Source organism: Atta cephalotes (assembly GCF_000143395.1).
Source record: "Atta cephalotes unplaced genomic scaffold scaffold00047, whole genome shotgun sequence".
Classification (NCBI taxonomy): Eukaryota; Metazoa; Arthropoda; class Insecta; order Hymenoptera; family Formicidae; genus Atta; species Atta cephalotes.
This window is the reverse complement of record NW_012130111.1, coordinates 2,001,750-2,026,802: the sequence shown is the minus strand read 5'-3', so window position 1 is coordinate 2,026,802 and position 25,053 is coordinate 2,001,750. Positions and strand designations below refer to the sequence as shown.

Sequence of the window (25,053 nt, the reverse complement as noted above, 5' to 3'; positions counted from 1 at the left end):
GTCGTCGTGTACGATTACTACGTAGTAAGTACGTACGTTACGTAATTATTACTACGTAACAAACAAACTAAACTAATACTATATATATATATATATATATATATATATATATATATATACTGCAACAGTTGCACGTGTTGCAATAGGAAAAATTAAAATTAAAAGCTACCTCATTTACGGAGAAATAAAAAAGAAATTGCAAATTCATAATGTTCTGAATATATTGCTTTCAGAATCATTCTGAATCTGTTATTTGAATACAAAAGCGATTAATTCCATTTAAATACAGTTATCTTTCTATTGTATGCTTCTATTATATATCTCGTTTACATTACAAACAAATGATTAAATGTTTATTAAATGTTTATCAATTTATAAATGAAAAACAAAATAAAATTTTTTTTAAATTATCGAAAAATAATATTTATTACACATTATTGTGTTTCAGTATAACTGCGTGTCCGTCAAAAATATATAATTTAATACACATACATGTAGAATATATTTCAAACTGGAGTAAGTCCATTTCAAAACAAGTTAACATAAAAAAATATCGATAATATAAACATTCCAATCAACACTCTACATTTTCACTGAAAAGAATAAATTAAAAATTCATGAAAAAATTTACAAAAGTATAATAATTCTTATAAATATATGTTAATCTTTCAGTATTATTAAATATTTTAATGATTATCGGTTCAAAGATAAAGACAAAAAACATGAACAAAAAAATATGTAACAAAGTTCATTCAATTGTGCATGAATCTGCATCGTTAATGATCCGTTTACAAAATTAATCTGAATGGCAAAGGTGACAAAGGCGGACTGTCACTTTGGTTTTGTGCGTAAAGTGAGACATTCGAGGAGTACCGTTTTCGCGGAATGTGTAGTCGTTAAATAATGAAGTCATAAAGACATGGAGCGATTAACGAGCTTTTTACTATTCCCATGAGAGGAAGTTAAACGTGACATGTTAAACGTGAATATTTATTATTAAATAAGAGATTGACAGAATTCTTATTGCCAGTTAGATTCTTTTAATTCTTTTCTGTGTCGTTACAAGTCAGCATGTTTGTTATTGAGATTACAGCCATTAGTTTGTCACGTATTTACCAAACACGATATACATATCATGTTTGATTAATTTGTATCTTCATTGTATCTTCTTCGTGGAACATCTCACTGAAATAATGAACACGTAATGAATACGGCGGTTTTAATGAATGTCTATTCTTCTTGTTACTAGGCAGCAATTACTGCAAGAAATTACGTTAAGCATAAACAAAAACATACAACATGAACTAGAAATGTCATCTTCAATAAAATACAAGGCTATCATTAGTCAAATTGTATAGAAAAAAATACTTTTACGATTACAACTAATAGAATTACTATCTATTTTTTTAATTTTTAAATACAACTGTGAAACTGAAAAATACTAGATAACTGTAACACAAGTCCACAAAAAAATTTTTTTGTTTCTTTACGTTTGTTTAACGTATCGAAATATATTTAAATCAGTTCTGCGATCACATTTTAATGTCATGTTTACACTTGTTGTTTCTTCTTTCCCCAAATGTTTCAATTTTCAGAGATCTTCTATCATTTTTCTCGATCAAACAAAAAATTGATGGAGCAAAACGGCACACAAATTCCTGATTTGTTCCAATTCCCTAAAAAAAATTTTTGTTTAATTATTTTTTTATTTAATTAATAAAATGTCGTACTGATTTTACAGATCTGATTCTTTTCCAATTAATGCATTAAACATTACATTTATATTTATCGCGTTTGCCTCATCATATCTAGCTTAACACATTTATAGATACAAACGACTGGAGATACCTACTTTCAATAGACTTTGTAGTACACGAGGTGCGAAGCATCTAGCCGGAACGACATACGTTCACCGTTATGCGGATTCGCAAATGAGCGCAATTCGAGCGTCGCCGAGCGTAATGATTTATCATCAACGATCGCTCGTTAATTATTCGCCATCGCGGTATCGCGTCCATGACTTGCTAAATGCAGCTGAACGGCCGCCGAAAAAGAATACCATGCGAATAAAGCGGTAAGAATCCGCTCGGGCGGATAGCCAAGCGGAGAGACTCCCGAGAGAAGAAGTCTGCGTAGATAATATCCAACGCACCGTATCCAACATCTCCGTCGTCACAAACGTCTTATAGCTCATGCATACTATCGCCGTTACGAGGCAAAATACCGCGGAGATCTGTCATACGTTGTTATAAACATAACTGCTATTGGCGCGCGACCAACCACGTGCTTTCGCGCTCAATGGATGTCGCGCTGGTCCTCTGAGAAAAAAATCGCTGTGCTGATCACGCGAGATCATCATCCGGTTTGATCAATGTTAAGGAGGCGAATAACGGTGAAATGTTTTCATATACGATAAAATAGATAAATACAAATTTTTTTTCATACTTTGATTAATACATATTCGAGAAATATCGAATTTGTTAAAACAATTCATTTTATTTTTTAATTTTATTTCCTAAAATTTTAAAATGTTTTTTTTATTTAAATAATAAACACTAATAATAAACACTATTAATCCAAATAATTTATAAACTGATGATATTATGAATAATATATGTACTATTTGAATATTGGTATTACTTTATACTCGTCTTACATCTAACGAAAATTTTTTTTTATCGTTGTTTCATATTTATCATATACATATATCGTATCTAGCGCATACACGAGTCAATTATTCTTTTCTATGTAAAATATCTGCATGAAAATTAATCTATAACTTTTTATATTCCAAGACGAAACCAAACACGTCCTTTCAAATGCAATCACCTTACAAGTGAAAATCGATTATTCATGAATGATATACAAAAAATCGTGTCGTTATTGCATCATATGCTATAACGCTTTTGAAAAAGCTATCTTGAATGATAAACAGAAGGTCGATCCGTTCTATTTAAAGTTTTCCATATTAAAGACTCATAACGTAAAACAGATATATGAACAATTATGATAAAATATACAAAATTATCGCGAATGCACAGAATCGTCGACAACTTGTTCTTCGCTTCTAAACACGCGGGAATGCAGAAAGTTCGTTGCAGAGGCGTTGCTCCTGTTTGTAATCTCTTTATCAGCACGTGGCTGGCACGTAGCCAATCGACTTTCTCCCCGGTATAGAGCAGCGACCTATTCGCTTCGATTTGCTCTAACCACTGTTCTAGATCAGCTAGAGCATTGACCGAGAAGAGAATAGACGAGTAATAGCGTAGCATGCACGCACACCTGAATATGTCAAGCGATTAAACTGTCGTTCAAATTCAAGCCGATTTACGAAATAGCAAGTTCACAAAGATATGCCATCGAACAGAACTAATTCTATTAACGTATATTAAGATTAAGCGAAGTTTATGAATTCTATGTATTATAATCGATCAAAAAAATGGCTGAAAATAATATTAATAATAGTAATTTTCTCAATTTGTAATATTCTGAAGTCAGTGTAGAACAATTTAGAAAAAGTACTTTTATTTCAGTGAAGTTTCATTCTTTCAATTTCTTTATATATATAAAAGAGAAATAAAAGTTAAAAAATTTAGCTAGATACAAAGCTGAAAATAATGTTATTGAATCGTTAAAGTAATGTATTACGTTCAAGCTGGTACGCTTGTTAGAATGTTAAAACTTTTTACAACATCGTTCATCATACTGGAGATTCTTATAACATAATTATTTTGATGGTCCAATAAAGTTATTTTCAGATCTGTACTTAGCAAAATTTTTTGATACTTTATACTTCTGCAAAACCGTTCTTTCCGTGCACATAGTTGGAAAAATCCACATTCGTCTTTGTAAAGATTGTTAACATCTAATTTACTTCAGACGCTAGCGCACGGAAAGAGCAATGTGAACTTTCTTGAATAAAATTTGTTAAGAAACCTTAAGTAAGTTTACACTCTCTCTCGTCTTCTCTTACGTTTACACTCACAGATGTTATCGAAATTCTGATAAACGAGTCTTTAAAGAGTTTCACACACATACCTATACAGAATTTCACAACGACCGGTAGAACTTGGAAGATTCGAATATTCGCATGTTACTCTATTTAGTTTGCTCGTTTGAGAATTGTGTTTCCTGTTATGATAATCAATTGCGAAGTTGTGCATTTTCCTGCTCACATTTCCAACTATAGTACTTTACTTTCTAGTACTTTCAGAATTTCAATATAATTGAGTATTTAATTACATCATGGCTCAAATTCTCAAATTTCTAATAAAACTCATTAATTTCTGTGTTAGTTTATATAAAGTATATATATTATTTAAACAATATTTTCTTTAATCTTCTTTCTTTTCTGGATACATTCTCCAAAGTTCAAACAATTATTGAAGCAAAATGCTTTATTATTAAAAATAATACTTTATCTTATCACTGAAAATAATATTATAACAAGAACTTTTTTCGATTCATTTAAATGTTATTAAATTATTCATATCTTTCAACTGTCTAGAAACGTGCAATTATACCTACATGATATACGACACTACGTGTAAAAATTAAAACTTTTAATATTTAAATAATTTCGCTTATGTTATTAATTTGGGTACAAATGATTTGCGAAATATTCGTTTAATGCAGCACCAAAGTATTTCTCAAAGGAAAATTAACACGTAATAAAGCATAACGACGAACGCAACGCGAGTTAATGAATCGGACGAATAAATAGTAACACGTAGCATGCGATTTCTTGGAAAATGCATAGGCGAACCGGTTAGATGTTACGTGCGTCGAGTTCTCGCGCGAATTCCCTCGAGTGCGCTCGTTTGTGTGTGTATGTGTGCAATCGCCGTGCCCCAATTATCTTGTCGGCTATGAATTACGTACGGACCTCCCGCCACGTCGGCATCCTCGGCAGGACGAAACTTTTCGTGCATTTCGTGTTAATTTCGCAGCCGAACAGCTGGTGTCTTCTCACATTTTGGGGACCGGCAAGGATAGAGAAGTGCGCAAACTACAAACTTATCCTTACCAAAAAAAAAAAAAAACCAACCGCCAGAATTCTCACCAGGACGTAACACGGAAAGTTTCCGCGATTTCACGACGCTTTTAATCCACCACCATTTTGCCTTCCTGTCGCGTGCCGTGTCACAATTTCTGATTCACCTTTAAACTTCTAGTTTTCGCCACGATTTTTGTTCTTCGTGGAAATTTAAGTTTTTTTATCCGGATATTTAAATTCGATAGCGACTCTTAAGATCAAGACTAGAATAGAAAATGATACAGAATAATTAAACTTGCTTTGAAAATTATACTTATTATTAAAAAAAAAAAAATATTAAAAAATCTAGTTAACAAAATTTGTCTGTTTCCTAAAATTTACCTATATCCCATTTGCGCAAATACGATTACATACTGAGAGGAAAAAAATGCAATTATCATAATTTAACTATAATTCAGTCATTTTCGGTACACTGAGAAAAAAAATATAGTTAATTTTAATAAATATTTAGTTCAATACTGCCAACATTTACTTACACTAAATAAATACTTGTTCAATAAAAAAAATGATTGTTAAATTAACATTTCTTATATCAAATAAATATATCTTTATATTTAATAAATATTTAGTTGGCAATATTCAACTAAATATTTATTAAAATTGACTATATTTTTTTTCAATGTATAATTACATATTTATGACAGAACTATATAAATATAATTATTATTATTAACATCACAGCACAGTAATAATTATAAAAATAAAGTTTCCAAATACATTTTTTTAACTTATTTTATCAATGTTTCTACAATAAACCTCCTTCGTGATAAATTAATTAAAAATCCAAACGTTAAATTCGAAAGAAACATAAAAGAACAATAATTCCTAAAAACATTGAAGAACGATATCGCCTATCATCTTTATGCAAGTCGAAATTTGCTAAATAAACTATTTGGGACATTTGGGTGATTCTAAATCACATCTAGTCGTCCGAGACTATATTTCGTCACGGCAAATTGATTCTAAACGCAATTATTAGAGCAGAACAATGTGCGTCGCCAGCATACCAAGCGCCGCGCGTTACCAGATCAGCTTAATTTCTCTTTTTCTTGAATACCGGCCGACTCTGACGTGCAAGACAGAATCTGTCCGTCGTCAAACGACGTACCCTGGCTCTTAAAATCACTCGAAACTATTTCAGACACGCCTCGTGTGAACTCGTGCCGCGTGAACTCGTGCCTGTGCGAAAACACGTCAATCCTTTCTACTATGAACTTTTAATCCTGTACGTGATGTACCTTCTATTTTCATGACTGTGGATTAATTTTCTTCATTCAACAATATTATTTAAATTTTTATTTTTTTACTCCATACCAACAACTCTTCTTCTGTATCAACATTGTTGCAACTCTTTTGATTATTTTATATTTATATAAAAATTGAAGATATCAATGTGAAGCGAAGGAAGATCTATAATGAAAACAAAACAACTCTAGGATAGTATTAATTTCATTAATTCTGAAAATCATTTTCTTAAAGAAAGAAAGTATTTTTATAATAAATTAGTTCATCAATATTTCAAAGAATTTCTTGTAAAAGATAAATATTTCCCTTTTAAAAGAAGAAGCATGAATTTAATAGTAGACAATAATTGCACAGGGAAATAGAAAAGGTGAAAAAAATATAACAGCGGAATTAAAAAACAAAAGCAGTCCATTATTACAGAATAGCGACAGTATAATTATCGTTAACTTGATTAAATTACTGCGTTTGCGTACTTCAATGCAATGATAATTCGGTTAATTATGAATCTGTTATGACGTAACAATTATATTATGGACGTTGAATATGGATGAGTTGTGATAATAATCTCTGAAATAAGCGGATGTATGTATTTTATCAGCTTTAACGCTTATCTAATCTTTTCGTGCGTTGCATTTTACAATCGTATCACAAAATTATACATTAGAAAGTTCCGTTGTAATAAATCGTTTATGCACGTGAATGCGAGGAATTCTAATAATCGTTCTAATTTTCCCTAGATTCTACGTTCATTACAAATTATGTTTGTTCTGATTAGCGTCATTATTATAACTATGTATGATAGGAATTATAATTATCAGAGATTTGCCGCATAATGTAATATTCAATAAACAGATGGTATAATAATATGATATGACGATATAATATATCTACCTAATAAAGAAATAACCTTTGACAAATTATTAGCAAGCTCAACTTTTTTAATAAAGATTTAAAATCAATAAAATGAAAATTCCTTTTTTATTGAGGATTCAGAATTTTAAGCAATTCAAAGAAAAACGTAAATATGTAAACGACAAAATTTTAATCGGCATAATTAATAAATAAACGAGAAATTAATAAATAAACGAGAAACTTAACGAAAATCTAATTTCACAGATTACATAAAAAATATAAGTATAATGTTTAGAACTAAATTTTTAATCATATTAAACTCTGTGAAATCAATAATTCTATTATTCTTGTCTTATATTTTTCTCAGTCATGTTGTAAAAATTATTTTGCATAAAATCTTATTAAATATAATAATACTTAGATATCACAGAACAATATAAAAAATGTCAAAAAGAGACAGTCTCACAAAATAAGATATACGTGTCTAAGGTACGTTTGCCTTCTTCTTCTTCGCATTCTGTGTACTTGAAGGAAGGAGGATCTTAGCTCTCTTTCTGTGCTCCTCGTTAGTCTTGAAATATCAGTCATCCGTATCCGGTTTTGAGCAAGCGGAAGAAATCTCGATGATGCAACGGTGCATCTCATTGCGATGCACGACACGACAGAAAATCAAAAACGGGGAAAAGCGAGCATCATTAAGTGCCGAATGCGACGGCATCCTCGCCGTTCTAATTTCGCCGCAACTTCTCGCATTTAATTCCATTTAATTCGATGCCGTAAATTTTCGCACCGTGTATACGCAGCGTAAACGACGCCGTGCGATTCCTCCGCTTAGCCCCTCGTCTCGCCCGGAGAGAAGTTCGTGTAAACAGGCGATAACGAGATATGACGATGACGGAGTTCAGGGCTTCGCCTCGTGATAATCTGCATACCAGCACAACGGCCCGTTAGAGGTGATTCAAAAGAATGATAGATCAAGCCTACTGCCAAAAATAATTTCGTCGAAAAATTTCATTTATATTCTGCTGAAATCCGCAAGAAAGATTCGATTACTCCCATTCGAGAATTTCCTATAAAAAGATCTATTGAATACTGCGTTTTTTTTTCAATACTGAACATCTTGATGTGTTTATATAACTGTAATAGTTTTTACTGCATCGGATGTTTAAGTTTGTTATTGAAAAATATTTTTCTTGAAAAATATAGGTAAAATGTTGAAACATAATAGAACATTAACCTAACGTAAGTCGCCACTGCTCCCACTAAATATATCGTTATTTTTTACCAAAACGATAATTAAATTTGACACTATATTGTGTCAATTTGACATTATATAGTGTTAAATTGATACTGTATAATGTCACTGTATAACCATTGTTCACGTTAGATTAAATTTGACACTACACTGAGACAAATGGTCTGGATTAAATAGTAATTCTAGTGGAAAATGGACGAATCAGAATTTTTTACTTAAGTCTATTAAAATTCTAGTTGAGATAGCTAGAATTCTGATTGATATAATTATTCTGGTAGAAATAAAAATTCTAGTAGATTTTATCAGAAATATTGTATCAACCAGAATTCCGGTTATCTTAACTAGAATTCTAATAAATTTAACCAAAAAATTCTGATTCGTCCGTTTTCAACCAGAATTTTTTCTTCAATGATTAGATCTAACCGTGGAGATAAATGCATGATCCGAAATTATAAATTATATTTCTCTCTTTTAATTAGTTTCAAAACGCAAATCTCTAGTTTTCAACTTAATTCTTTTCATCAAAAGTTTCTGCGTGAAACGTCCTTCAATTTACGACAAGACAGAATCTTTTGCACAGTATTAAAAAAACGTTGGTAAAGGACATATATACGACGGAAATAAAAAGGCGACGAAATATAAATTTGATACAATCGAATAAAAGATACTTTGCGGCATTGTACCTCAGCGTCGCTTTCGAGAATGTGGCTTTCGTCTTTCGAAACTTGATGCATTCTGTTGCCGCGATGGATGCGCGTCGCATGGCGCATAAATATGTAGATGGATATTATTCGCGGCTGGCAGCGCTTCGAAAGAGAAGCGAAAACTTTCGTGGTACGGATATAAACACGGTTGTTATGCGGCTGCGTCCATCCGAGACGCAATGCAATACTTCTGAAAGCGGAGCAAGCTTGTATGATGTAACATGCGCACGTTTGTTCGGAGACGATAAAGGAACCGATAGCGGGCGAAAGAAGAGAAAGAAATGCGAGCCTTCTCGCAATTTTCGGGAATGCAAGATTCGATATCAGAGCTAACATGATTTCTCGTCGCAAATCCTTTTCGAATCACGACTTTTGATCGCAAGCATCTTCTGGATACGACGCAACGTGAACACTCATGACTTTCTTCGCAGATTTGAAATGATCGGAAAGACAGAAAGGAAAAGAGAGTGACATATGCTGAAAAGATATGACGAAAATGTTAAATAATTAATATAATTATGTCACGATTTATCACTGATAATATAATTAATCTTGAAATCTAAAACTTCTTGTTTGTACAAAGACTGTAGCTATAATTTCGAACCTCAAAGTGATTTAGATCGACATTTCTTTCGAAATCGAGGTAAATCGAGATAAAATATATAATGATTTTAGCAAATTGACTGCTTTTCTTGAAACTACTTTGCTGAAATTTGCTTTTACGTTTCGCGCAGATGATTCTATGGCCTGTATTTTCTAACTGATTTCCTGCAAATGCAGGAAAAGTAATGGAAACGAAATAAGAACCTTTAATGAAACCGTTTGTCTGCTACTTAAAGTAATCTAGTTATTGTTTCCATTTCCATCGTTATCGCTATAGTTTTATAAAATGATCTTTCTTTAATTCATTTGTTGCGAAGCACGTCATCCCTCACCATTAATAAAGACATCTCTTTATAATGGGATGAATAGTGGAGCGCAAGAACTTTTCGCTTATGAAAACCTTATCAAATTCCGCGGTAGAATAACACATTCAACGTGAAATGTTTCGCAAATTCGTGAGTTTCATGTCAAACTTTAGCTTATTAAGTTTAAGTTAACTTTAAATTATAGATCGTCTTGGAAAATTATGCGAAGCTTTTCGTAGCGCGCAGGAAGACGCTACGCAATGACGTTGCAGAAATAATATTACGCACTTGGCGAACGTACATCGCGAAATAGATTCAATTATTCGTGGCGATGACGAGGCTGTCGATAAAGAGTTTAACCTATGATTTCCGTGGAAATGGCAATGCTTCCTGACGAAATAACGGAAATATCACAGCCAAGTGAACGAACGATAAGCAAGCAAATGCAATTTCTCATTTTATTTTGTTAACGGAAATTCTGACTTATCGTCAGGTGCGGATTTCTGAATGAAAAAAACTTGCTTATCATTCGAATACATCATAGAAAAACATCATTCTGTTGTTAAGAAAATTTACTCTATTTATTTTCTTCTTTTTAAATAACTTTATCTTTAACAAATTATATTTTATTGATAATAATCTTAAAAGGTACTGATTACAAATTTTAAATTCAAACATTCATACAAACTCATCATTAAGTAATTAAAAGAACTTATTTTGTTTTGAAGAATATTATAAAATTGATCAAAGAAACGACTTTGCATATCTAATAAGCAAATCGAATTTGTTTTAATTTAATGATCTTGATTGAAGTATTAAACTTAGGATTCAAAATATATTATAAATAAATTTGATGCTTATGATATAGCATACACGCGCGAAATCAAATTGCGCTTTTAAAAGCGATCTTTGTCTGAAATTGTAACCTGAGAATCAAAAATTACAAGTATATTATAAATATTGTCAAATCTAAAGTATCTAATTTAATCTAATTTAAATCACTATTCCTATTCAATATATCGTTATTTTACACTAAACCAGTGGCGACTTAAATTAGAAATTTGCTATAGATTTAACAGAAGGACTTCCTGCAATGATTGATGATCCATTAAATAAATTATCCATTGTATTGTCATAATCTAATTAATGTTTTATAATGAATAATCTTATACAGTAATACATAACAGACAAAAGAAAATATCGATTTTTATTATGAAAATCTTTCTGTAACTATAAACCATAAAAGATTATACGTTATAAAATCGAAAAGAAAAAAAGAAACATCTTGTTATCATAATACATACTACCTCGTTAACTTTATGCGATAATAACTCAAAGCAGTTTGTCTCTTAGCTCATTAAACGCAAAAGCATCCAATTACACATGCAAGCTGATTCACGTGTATTGACTTAATCACATGTATTAAAAGTTCTCAGAAAAAGAAATTATAAAAATAATTTGCAAAACTGATTCGCAAAACCTATGTAAATAAACTTGCTTTTAGTCATAATGCTCTTAAAATGCACAAACTAATGACTTTATGTGAAACAACTGACATATTATCATCATTATGCGATTTGGAAAAATCCTATCTCTATGCGTCCAATAATATGCGTCCTGGATATTCTGGAAATTCAGAATAGATAGGATGCTTTTACATATGTTAATCAAGTTGCGAATTTGAAAAGATGCATCAGGTTGCTGCGGGCGTGCATCTGATTCTAATACTGGAAACGAAATCAAAAGAAAGGCGATAGAATGTAGAACGTGCGGAAAAATCGGATTTACATTCGCGTAAATACTCGAAGAAGGAGTAATTCGCATGCGGAAACATACTCGTCCGGTGCGATTAAAATTCTCAGCGCTATATCGCAGTTTGAGCGCCTTTATTGATTACAAACGAACATCTGGCTCACATTTCACGATCTGCACAGATAGCATCATGAAATCTGCACCGCCTGCGAATCACAATTGATTTTAAAGCCGGTCTTCATGTTAAAAACCGTTTCATCCGGATTGAGTACGTGCAAAAGCTCTGTGCGCATTGTAAAAGAAAGAAAAAAAAATTCATGCATTGTGTAAAATGTCCCAACGAAAGATCTAATGAATCGACATGAAATGGACGTTATTCAGGAAATTCAGGAACTGCTGGAGTCCTACCAGTACCCACCTTCCTTTTTAATTAACACTTCCGAATTAAAAAAAGATTAATTAAAACAGTATACCCTCCTCGTCGTTGCCAAGAATTTTCTTAACGAAGACAAAAGAGGCGTAGACATATTTTTGGCGATTATGTATCCGAGAGTTGCGTAATGCGGATTTTAAAAAGAACTGGTCTTGAAAGGCGCGGTTCGTTAACGAGGGTGAGTGACTTTATTTCGGTGCGGTTATTTCAGGCTGCGTAAATACCGAAATAAATGTAGCAACGAGAAGGCGTGCGAAAAAATACGCGTACTTCCGCCTCGAAATACTGTGTCCGATATAAAACGGATACTACGTGATTTGCGCAAAAGCGTGATTTCGCACGAGAAAAATGTTTTGTATGATGATTTACAGAATCGTTTATACTTTTTAATTAAAAAAAATTTTATTCTCATCAAAATTTGGTTAGAATAACGAAATTTTTATTAAAACAAAATTTTTAAATTAAAAAGTAAGAAAGTTTTTGTAACATCACATGTCACACTAAACATTTCTCTCATCGCGATTTGTCGATACGCTTCTTTCCAGCTTATTGTAACAAATTTAGAATTGATTCTTCTATAATTCTAACGATTTTCAATGGAATTCCATGGTAAATATTTAAAAAATATATACTGTTAAATAAATAAAAATTTTTGCATGATACTTGACCAGCTATAAATATTGAAAAAATTTCTTAATTAAATAAGATTATTAAAATTTATGAATTTATGTCTCGCAAACTGACGTTCTAATATTAAATTTTCTATTCTTTAACAAGAAATATGTACTATTTCTAAATCCCCCAATTAACATGACCTACATCTAGACATAATGCGCCCGCAAAAGATTAACCTTCCGTAATTAGAAAGACTGAGTAACATGCTAGCGAGATCGGCTTTGAAGTTACCACAGCTTCCACACAACCATGAATACTTGACTTGTTATTACATTATAAAACACCTATTATTTCTAATATAAAACTTTGATAATTTCAGCTCTTCTCAAGAATAACAATGATTTTTTTTCGTTTTTATAAAAAGATAACTAAATTAAAATTTATCATAGCCGACGTCCAAACGTTTCTGCTCTCGTTAGCAACGTGAGGCACTTAATAGCGAAAGAAATATGAGATTCTTGTCCTTTCATTGTCTCATGTCATTCAGTAATCATGCAGGATCTTTGTTTAACGAAGCAGAATGAAAACTGCATTTGCGTCGAGAAAACGGAAGGTTTGCGCGTACACATGAGTCCATCAGTCATTTGCAATTCCGAGATACGAGTTCGCCGAATGCGATGTTCCAGATGAGTCGAGGTAGTAGGCTAGGAATTTATTGGACCGCTTGAAGCTCCGGGACGCGAGATTACTTCCACGTGGTGGGAAATTTGTCGCCCCTTCGCAGGCGACGGATACTCTATTAATCTCTCACGAGAATCTTGCGCGTGACGTATCATTTTGATTACGTGCTTGATGCATTGTTTTCATGCCTTCGTGAGTGCAAGTCATAACATCGACGACTGTTGACCAAAGATATGCACACAAATTATTAATTACGAGCGATACTCGTAATAAATTAATAAGCACTACTCGTAATAATTTTAAAGTAGTTTTGTAATACATTCACAAAACAACAAAATAAAAAAATTTTAGTTAAAAGATTTAAGAAGTTTGACCTAAGATTTAACAAGACTTACCGAAGTTTTTATCAAAGTTTGAGCAAAGAATTAATAAGAGAAAAAAGAAGGTAGTAATATTACAATGTGAAAAAAAATGACAAAAATAATTTTTCGTCGATTATTGCCAGACTGAAAAAATATACTAAATTTTAAGAAATCATTTGTTTGAATAATATCAATTAAATATTTATTAAATACAATGATATTTATTTGATATAAAAACTAATTTAATAATCACATTAATTTAACAATCATTTTTCTTTATTGAGTAAATATTTATTTACTATAAGTAAATATTTAGTTGACACTATCAAATAAATATTTATTAGAATTTAATCATTTTTTCTCAGTGTAACAATGTCAAAAGTACACTTTTTATAAATAAAAAAATACGTCTATCCTACCACTAGTAATTATATGGATCATTTAAAAGCAATGTATAACGTTTGTAGTCTTACAGCAATGCCGTGGCAAATTAATGTTCGCGGAAATCATCGCATTCAGAAGTATCCATGCAACGGTGTTCCATGTTGTGGATTAACGAGAGCAAACCGAGAATGTACAGAGCGAAAGAGACTCGCTCTGTGTACTCCGATTTCAAATATTCGCCACGGTGACGAAGCATCGGTCTTTCCACATGAGATACATCATCGTGCGCCGGTTCCAAAGTTACTTTGAGGCGCGCATAGATTTGCGGTATTCGAACGCACGTGTACTAAGTATAAAGATATTTCGGTCGTCGTGACACATCGAGAAACTTAAAACGAAAAAACAGTGTGCTGTCGGGTTTAAGAGACGGTATGACTTCGCGTTGGCAGACTTGACCAGTACTGCAATTTATTCGTGCACAGAAATGCGACTTTTAGATATCGACGCTGTTATGGAGAGGAGAACAAGTAAAAAAATATGGTTATCTTTCCTTTTGGGTAATTTTTATTCATTCGGTAGAGCGAACAGGTGACAAATGTGAGGTCGATCTTTGTTCGTTCAGGTGTAGAAACGGTATGATGTAGCCACTACTAAAAATAGAGACTTCAGTATAAGATATCAAAAGTGTGCACGCTTATTTTTATGATACTTGATGTTCGAATTTTCTAGTTATCGAGGGGATGTTTCATATCTATAAAAAGATATAAGGGGTTTGTTTTTTTGTGACTGAGTTAGGGTTTTCCATTTGACACAAATCGATACAAATGTTATTCTCTCTTTTTTGCTTTCCATGAGTAAAACAAAGACAGGACAATATTTTACTTTTTACATCGATTTGTATCACTAAGTGGAAGGCACTTCTAATGTATACTTCTAAAACTTACAGATTACGTTTACAATATTTACGCCAAAGTTATAACATTGATATTATAAAACTGGCCAATCATAGCTATTCCTCTGAAGAATGGAATGATTATATAAAGATTATGCGTTTCGCGGATTACAGTATCAGGCTATTCCTCGCCTTGAATGAAGTGGACTGCAAGGTTCACGAAACGTTGGCATTCCAAGAATGGATCTGGACACAGAGAAAACCCGCGAAACGCATAATCTTTATATAGAAAGCATCCAATGGAAGAATATTAATGGAATGACTGTGATTGGCCAGTTTCATAACATCGATGTTATAACTTTGACGTAAATCAAACCATGTATACGTATAATAATCACAGCGAGGTAGGTATACATTTGATGTTTGGCGAAAGCGAGAAAGAGAATTCTGGTGTAGTGTAATGCAGGAATAAAAAAACAAATCTAAATTAAATAACCAAACAAAAAAATTAAATAAAATTTAATATTTTCATATGCTTTATAAAAAAAAGTTTAGCACACATAATATAAAAATCTTTTAAATTTCTAAACTATTAAAATTACGTTGTAAAATTGAAAAAAAGAATAATGCTACATATTGTTGTCATGTAATGTATGATAATAAAAGAAGTACCGTGAAATGGTAAACGCTTATCTCTCTCAACTATTTAAATATATCTTTTAAAATAATAAAATAATCAATTTTTTTAATAAGTAGATAACAGATGATTAATACAGATATTTTAATTAAATATCTGAAATATTTAGTAATTTTTCTTTACGTCATGTTGCACTAAATATAAGAGAAAAAAGTTTTAAAGCATCTATCATATTTTATCATTTCGAAAGAAATGATTAGAATCTCTTTTAATAGATATCAACATAATTAAATCTCATTTTAATTATGTATATGAATGAAATTCAAAAGTGCAAATTCAGAGATACGTAAGTCTACTATTGATTCGAAACTTTTTTCGAGTTCTTTACATATAAAATCTACGCGAAAAGATTCTGGAGAAATTTCTCCAGAATATTTTGTATATGCAACGAATGAGTAAAATGATACGAGAACCGGCGCAGACAGCTGGAAAAGTTGCGACTATGTATATGCGAAACGCAGCTTCTATCGAATGACGTCGCTCGCAAAAGCTGGCGACGAAGCTCGCACGAGTGAGCGGATTTCTTCAGAGAAATATCGTGACTACCCGCTACAAACACATATTTATACACATATACACACAACATCCATGTGTCACGGCGTATAGAAAATTTATGCTTCCGTCATACATTCATCGAGCGGTTCTTCATCAGAAAAAAGGATGAGTGATTGAAATTACGCAACGAGGTCAACTATCTTTAAGGTTTAACATGACAACCTGCAAAGATAATTTTGCATTTAACATAATGTAATATCATTCGTAAATATATCAAATATTAAATACATATTTTTAATGAACAAATAATTCAATTCATTATTAAATTTACATATTTTTGAGCTTTTTCAAAGAAATCATGACATAATATATCGCTATACTTTTTCTTCACATGAATAATATAAAATAAGAAAGATAATAAAAAAAAAGTATTACAAAAACAGTGTCTTTATAAAGAATATAATTATTTTATGTAATATATTTTATTTCTTAAACGTGTCATGTTTCCTCTTTAATATTACAATCGATATGAATAAAGAAAAATATATTAAAGATTATTATCATGGAAAAATAAAAAGTGAATAATAGAAATTTGATACGTTATCATTTTATATCAAATTAAAGATTAAAACGGTATATGTATAAGGTACAGCAAGTTTAAACAAGAGAATCGATTTGCCATTTTAGAAATTTATGCCAAAGTTCAAGCTTTCGAGCAAGTAAATTTGCCTTCGCGATCTACTTTTCGTCCGATTGTGTTAACACTGCAAGTTTCCGTGTGTCCCGCAAGGAACGATCGACATCAAATCTTCTCTTGAGTGCACAAAGGACGCCGTGGCAAATATTTATTCGCCACTCTTTTTTCAGATGGATATAAGGGTATCGGAAGATGAGGAATTTATCGAGCCAGCGTTACAATTTTGGAGAACAAAAATATTTTTGCTGCACGAAAATAAATGTTTAGAGAACAAGATCAATATTTAAATGTAAACGTACACTTCGATAAAAGAAAATTTGGAGAATGTGAGAAATAACTAGACTAGAGAACACAATTGTTTTGTTTTTCAACGAATCGCATGACTACTCATTCTTACTATTCCAATAAATTATTCCTTTTATTTTTCTAATCATCTGATAAATTATTCAAGTAGAAATAATAATGAAACATCAACTTATATGCCGAGCGGATTATAACGAATGATGATGAAATATTAATAAGTAGGGCAGGCAACGACATCGAAACATATTCGTATTTATATTTCCGTACCGTTCAATATTTGACAACAGAGAAGCTGATATTTAATTCAGACAGTTTTCTATTTACTAGCTATTTTTAAACATGTTTAAATATTTAAATGTTTAAATGTTGATTATAGAAATTATTGATACGGCGATATCATTAGATTCACTATAAGATTCTATATTCGCATCCGACATTTATGAAAAAAATTAGAAATAAGTTCTTTTAGATTCATTAGTTTAACTCTGTCCGATTGCAATTTCAATCTTTTTTGGTACACAAGCAAAATTTCACTCCCAAATTTCTCCAAAATAAAGAAGGAATCTGGTTTCTTCTCCTAAAATATCTTGTTAGAAAACTATTTGATAATGTAAGAGAGGTTAAACAGTAACTTTAAATTTTTTCATTTTTTTATAGCCCAATAAAAAAACTTGGCTGGACGGAGGGAATAAAAATATAATTGCAGCAGATTAACTATAAAATCTAATCAATATATATATAATATATTTTATATTTTTATATATATATATATATATATATATATATATTCATATTAAATTAAAGTAAGAATATAAATTCGGAACTTAGCAAAAATAAAAAACGCAATCAAATGGACTTACTTTCTTTTAATATAATGCGGAACTCTTATCTTCTGCAATTGTTTTTTTTTCTTTCTTAATGAGAATACAGTGGAAAAAGAATCTAGTTATATAAGGTGTTTGCATTGCTTGAAATCTCTAAAAATTTTCCTTAAAATAAGATAAATATATTCAGACGTTGAAGAAAAAGAAAGCGAAGACGCTTAATACAAAAAATACAAGCAACGCGAATAAACCTAATAATTGGAATTCTAGTGGAAAATGGACAAATCAGATTTTTAAATCTATTATAATTCGATATAAATCGAGATAACTAGATGTCTAATTATGATAAGAATTCTGATTGATCAATCTCTATCTAATCGATTGAATTTCTGATTCGTTCATTTTCAACCAGAAAATTTTTTTCAGTATAAAAATGAGAATTCTAGATATGAGAAAAAAGTCGCGAGTCGATACACCAATACGCGTGTAACAGAAAATGTAGCGTATTCGACTTATCAGCAAATATACACATGTAAAAAATATTATGTATTCTATTACATCAAATGCATTTTCCTAGCGATTATTATAGTAATAATACTAAGAAAGATCGTAAGATAGTGACAGTGACCTTGTGACTGCTGGCAATGTACCTGAAGTCATCGACTAACGATAGAGCCATCGGCCGATAATGTTATATATTCAGTTACGTCAATGAGAAATGTTCTGCGTCTGTTGAATTGTGTCTAAATCATTCTCGCGAATTACCAAGATTATCAATCGGAGGAATGTACATAGAACAAGAGAGATGAAATAATCCTTCATTTATAATTAGAATAATTCAAGTAGAAGCAAGTTCTAATAACGAAAGTCTATTTAAAATTTATTTTAATTTAATATCAATCTATGAATAGACGATAAATTTTATCTTCACCTTAAAAACTCACTTAGAATTACAAAGATATAAAATTTTTTAAATAAGAAATAACGAACGCAATTACAGAAATATAAATAAACAACTTATTGAAAGCGCTAAATGAAGAATTTGTAAATCCTTGTTGATCTCGCTGCGTGTACAAGGAAGTTAATAATCTAATACACATTCATGTAAGTCCATAATTTTGCCTTGATACGATACCGTTATAATACCTTTATATATAAAGTTATGTTATGGCAAGCTATGCATTATCTTCTAAGCTTCTGTAAGCAATCTAGTTTGTATAGTAAACCATTTAATAATATTCTAATTTACGGTCCGTTTATTGTCCCCTCAGGATATACAATCTTGGCCAGAAATAATAGCTATATCTATATACTTTCATTTATCTGGAATTCTTTTACCTGCATTGTTATCTGTTGGTTACAAGCATTACACATAATTAAATTAAAAGGGTTTCTCGAAACAAAAAATAATTTACAGCAAATGCTATCAATTTTTAAGCTAAAACTGTAAATAATGATTAATAAATAAAATGCCTAATATTTTTGGCCAAAATTGTACCTTTTTAGAACATAAGTTATAGAAAAAATAAAAATTTATTACTGGAGTAAATAATGAACGTTAATACTCGGGTGTTACGTAAAACAATTAATGTTTTATTACTCGAGAACTTTTCGATGCTCCGATGTAAGCCAAGCGAATATATCATGCCTTTAATCTTCTATGCGAAACGATGGTGTGGTATCTAAGAACGGTATTCATAGTCGGATCTTATATTTAGGACCGTCTTAAGTACAGTCTTAAAATGTCATGAACTAATCAAAGGATCGCATCTTAAGACATTACTTAAGAATGAACTACGAATATCTTAAATATAGCGAACTATCTCTTGATCTTACGATAGATGCCCGATGGTATCTTTAGTTTTTTTACGTACACACACACACTACTATCTACATTTAAGCTGCAATACGACGAGGTGTATGCACACTCGCTACATCTGACGTAAAAGGTCTATCGACTTTGTATGTGCTAGTAACAGCGCGAAAGTCGATTCGCGCAATCGGATCGTGAGCTCGATTCGATTACTACCGAGTGTAGCCTGTTGCACTGACGCATTCGACACTCGATGTACTATGAAGTTGCGCTAAAGGGGTGAGAATCCCTTTCGGTGGAATTCACGCACCCGAACAGGTTTATACGATAAACGTAATAAAAGAAAAATACGGGGAAGAAGATCAGTGATCATGTATATTCGTTGCAAAGCAAAGAATCTATGAAAAGAGCGTCGAAAAGTCAGAATGATTAAAAAATGTAATAGAATACGCGAATTCTTTATGATTATCGATAATCAATAGCGCGAAAATTTTACCAGGTGAAAATAGATAATCCTCTCAAAATCCAAATTGACTGGTTCCATGAAATAAAAAAGAACATTGATAAAATGATTAACTGTATGCTCTATGGATGCTAAAATTATGAAATTTACAGAATGGAACTCCAGTTTGGCTTACGCGACCTCATTGTTGATGTCGCGATTATCTCGAAGGAACGTCCGCGCATCGCGCGCTGATAATAAGGAATTATCGACCACGAAGCGCGCGCGCGAACTTTGTTTTGCACGTGCATCATCCTAGCATTACTGATCGTCGTTAGCGGCAACGATAAGCGACAACGCAACTTGTCGACATCATTGAGGAGCGTCGCCTGGATAACAAGTTACTGTCGCGACGTCGACGTATTTTGAAACGCTAAAGTTCTCAAGACATATATTGGACTTTCTACAATAAATCATTATCTAAGCTAAATCTTAAACCGTGAACAATTGACTGATCATAGTCAATTATTCTTCTCACATTCGAACTAATCAATTCTAATGGCTTAAGACTTAAAAATTAAGTAACGACTTATTGTAGAATGATTGTGTGTATCAGTCATGCGGTCAAAATCTCGGATATGTACTGTTAAATTCATAGTGTCAAATTGTAGTCACAAAGTTTAAGTCATTTTTAATCATTTCTGTAGGTTGCAACTAATACTACTTAAATTTAGTTTATTATTTATTAAGTGCACACGTTAATATGAATATTGTTTACTTTGAAATTAACTACAGAAATCGATTAATTTACAATACATTTTGACATAGAAGTTAAAAATGTTATTTAACTCCAAGAGATTAGATTGTCAATGCTCCTTTGATACCCAACAGTGTGGATATAATGAGTGAATGTAATTGATACATGAAATCAAGTATGAATAAATTCGATCAAAATTTCGAACTATTAAATTGCCAATTTATAATATAAAACAAGTGTTTTAAAACTGATATGTTCTCTTCTTATGAAATTTCCGCAACGTATATAACTAAACAAGAAGATGTTAAAGCAAACGTGAATTATTCTGTCCATTGCTTGCATAACAGAACGCAGGAATAAACAAGGTAAATCGCGCTAATAAATATTTCATGTGATATCGAAATGTGAGTGCATTGAAGCGAACTCAGCAAGCTAACAAATACGAAATTAGCTTTCCAACGCATTCGACGGGAGTTATTCTGATCCTGCATATTTGTCATCATCTCTTTGAATATAATGCACAGAATATTAAATTGAAATATAAGTGACGTAGAAAGAAAAAAAAATATATATATATCCTAATATTATTGTAAATAATACGATTAGAAACTTTTCCGATCAATTCGAAATCCATTTTTCAATAATAAGAATTAATCTTCAGCTTTTTTTGGGGGTTAATCCAAATTAATCGAAAAAGATTTTGCTATTCACACATTTACACATTAAAAGATTGATTTTCAAACAGTTAATCTTGTCCTTTATCGTTTATTATTCATATAAATTATAGATCACTTTTTTTTTTAAGAAAAACTTGACTTTAAGAAAATTTGTAAAAAAAATTCATGACTAAAAAGATGAACAATAAAATACGGTGCTTTATGTATATGTATATCTTTTAGATAAGACGAAAATTGAATACAGTGCATCGTTTGACGTACAGAAGTTGTTTTTCGTTTTGTGACTTTTGACAACAAAATTCTCGATTTTATCAAGTATATACGCGAAATCATTTTCTCATATCATCTTCAGAAATTTTCTCTCATTCATTGAAAAATTTGAGCAATACAAAAAGTAGTTGGAAAAATCGCTCCTTTATTTCAACATTGATACGATTTAAAACATGACTTCCGAATTATATACATAAATGAATCAGATAAATATTAACTTAACAATTATCAAAAGTACACTAGCTTAATTTTATAAAAAATTATCCCAAACGTTACAATTAAAAAATATTATTTAAAAGAATATCATCAAAATTGTCACAACTCAAAAAGGAAAGAAAAGATTTTTTTAAGAGAGAGTTGCACTATTAAATTCACATTATCAAAATTATATCAAATTTCACTTCTTTTTAATTATTTCTATATTTGTTAATTTAACTTAAAAACAATAAAGTTAAACAATTCTCAGCTCAAGAAAATGTCTTAAATATATAATAAAATTCAAATTATTATTTGTTAAGTGTATGCGTTAATATGGATGTTGTTTATTACAAAACTAGCCACAGAAATTGAAATTATACATGGAAGTTAAAAATAACAGAATCTTGTTTAACTCAAGAAATTGGATTGCTATTACTCCTTTTATATCTAACATAACATTTGAAATGAAAATAACAAAAATGACATTTAATCATGTTAAGAATATATTATAGAATATATTATATTCTTTTGTACGTAAAATATATTGTATGTAGAATATATTATATTATATTCTTCTGTAGTAGAATATGTTATATCAACATGATCAAATGTCATTTTTTATCATTCGATCAATAATTTTCTATCAAGTTAAAAAAGAGTTTCCTTCTTTTCTTGAGAAACTTAAGTTTGTCACTTTTGAAATAAAGGAGTAACATATTCGCAGTCACTATCATTCTTTTCACATTCAAATTGCTCATGCTGTTCTAAATAATTAATTCAACAAGAATTCTACAATTCGTACAGGATATTTTTAAAAATGCAAAAAGTCTTGATTAATAATTTGTGATCAAGAAACACAATGACAAGGACATAACGCATCCTTACAAATTTAACCAAAAAACATATCAAGTCAAGAGAAAATTAAAAAGACTTCATTTTCATCTCATAAAAGTCAAAATGATGATTTTTCATTACAAAACTTGACTATTTCTTACCATTAAGAATTAAAATAAAATCATTTTGACTTTTTATTGAATTTTGTGTATTCCTTGAATACCGATATTGGAAAAAAAAACTTTTATTAGCGCAATCCTCGAGTGAATAAAATTCCCGCGGGTTTTAAAAGACTGACGGACATTTTACGCGGGGACGAACCTCGCGTCTTTTGCAACGGGGAAAGGAGGGGAGGGGAGGATAGGAGGGGGAGGGGGAAGAGGGAGGAAAGGGATGCATTGTGATACTCATGCTCGACGAAATGACCGAATGCCGAACGCGGAGCGGCGATCGTCCGATTCGCATCGGACTCGCAATTTGATTTGTCGGAATCCGACGGGCGAGCGAACGCGCCCGACTGTTATCGGACGCGAGCGAATCGGTCTGTCGGCCGAGCATGCCGGCGACGCGCGTCGCGTCACGGAGTACATACGTTCACGGCGTTCACGCCGTATGTCAGGAGCTCACGGAATAAAGATAAATGGCGCCCCGCGCGTCTCCACGAAAACCTCTCGGAATCGGCGGCGTAGCGACGAAAGTGAGACGAGAGATACGCGCGCATCGCGCGCCGTGCCCTCACGATCATTATGCCGATAAATGGCGACGCGCTTTCTCGCCGAGCGAACGAGAACGCGGAGTCGGACGTCGCGTCGCGTCGCGGCGCGACGGGACGGGACGAGATGGGACGCGACGCGTCGCGTCGCGTCGCGACTCGACGCGTGATAATGATTGGCGCGCGCACTCACCCTGTGTCCAGATTCCTCGAGCCGCTGCCTCTTGGAGTGCGGACCGTCTCCGTTGAATGCCATCCTCCGTTATACACCGGGCGATGATACGTTTGAATCGAGACACTCGGCGCTGCACGACGGCGACAGCGATAGCGAGACAACGACGACGACGACAATGACGACAACGACACGAGCGTGTTGTGTATATCGCTCGTGATATACCTTTTAACACCGTGCCGACAATCTTCGTGCACGCGGACGGGGAAGGGGGGAGGAGGAGAAAATAATAATCGGTAGGACACACGACGCGGCGAGAACAGACAAACGCGCGAGAGCGGCTTAAAGGAAACTGGATCTCGCCGGAGGACGTCAACGGTTCGTGCGAACTGGCAACCGGCTACTGTGACGCGCCCTGCCGGTGGCGCCACAGAACGCTTTGCATGGCCGTCATTAAGCCGCCGTTGTGCGCGCCAAACGCCGCCGAGTATCACGCTCCGATTGGCTCGTCACTTGCTCGCGCGACGTGCCGCTCGCTCCCATTGGACCTTGCAAATCCACTGAATTTTCATGAGAGATAATATCGGAATGCGCGCTATCGCAATGTGCATCGCGCGAATAAGATGCACTTTCCGAATGTAATCCAATCAGTTTACTTATCGAATTTGTACGATATCTTTAATTAAAGTATATTTAACTTTTCATATTCAAATTTAAATCTAGAGTATCAACTGTTTGGTTGTCTAATTAAAAAAATTAAATATTATAATATTAAAGTAAAATGCATATTCAGTTTTTATATTCAGTTTTAAATCTGTAGCGCACATCAATTGTTTAATTGTCTAATTTTCAAAAAATTTAAATTTACGAAGCCAAATGTAGTCTTCTATTAAAATATATGTTACATTTAAGAAAATAATTTAAATTTGAAAAATATTTATTTTTAATTAAATTGTATAAAAATTGTTAAAAGATTTAGAGCTAGAAAAAAATAACATTTTTTTATTTTAAACAATAATATTC

At 32.2% G+C, this 25,053-nt stretch overlaps 1 protein-coding gene across 1 annotated transcript in view; it reads right to left on the bottom strand.

Moving 5' to 3' along the window:
* Positions 1-24,114, bottom strand: part of LOC105622635 (heterogeneous nuclear ribonucleoprotein L) — a 157,793-nt gene extending 133,679 nt beyond the window's left edge. The window contains exon 1 of the mRNA XM_012204050.1: positions 24,052-24,114. Within this exon, the coding sequence (XP_012059440.1) occupies positions 24,052-24,114 (63 nt within the window). The remainder of the gene's footprint in view (positions 1-24,051) is intronic.
* Positions 24,115-25,053: the final 939 nt, after the last annotated feature.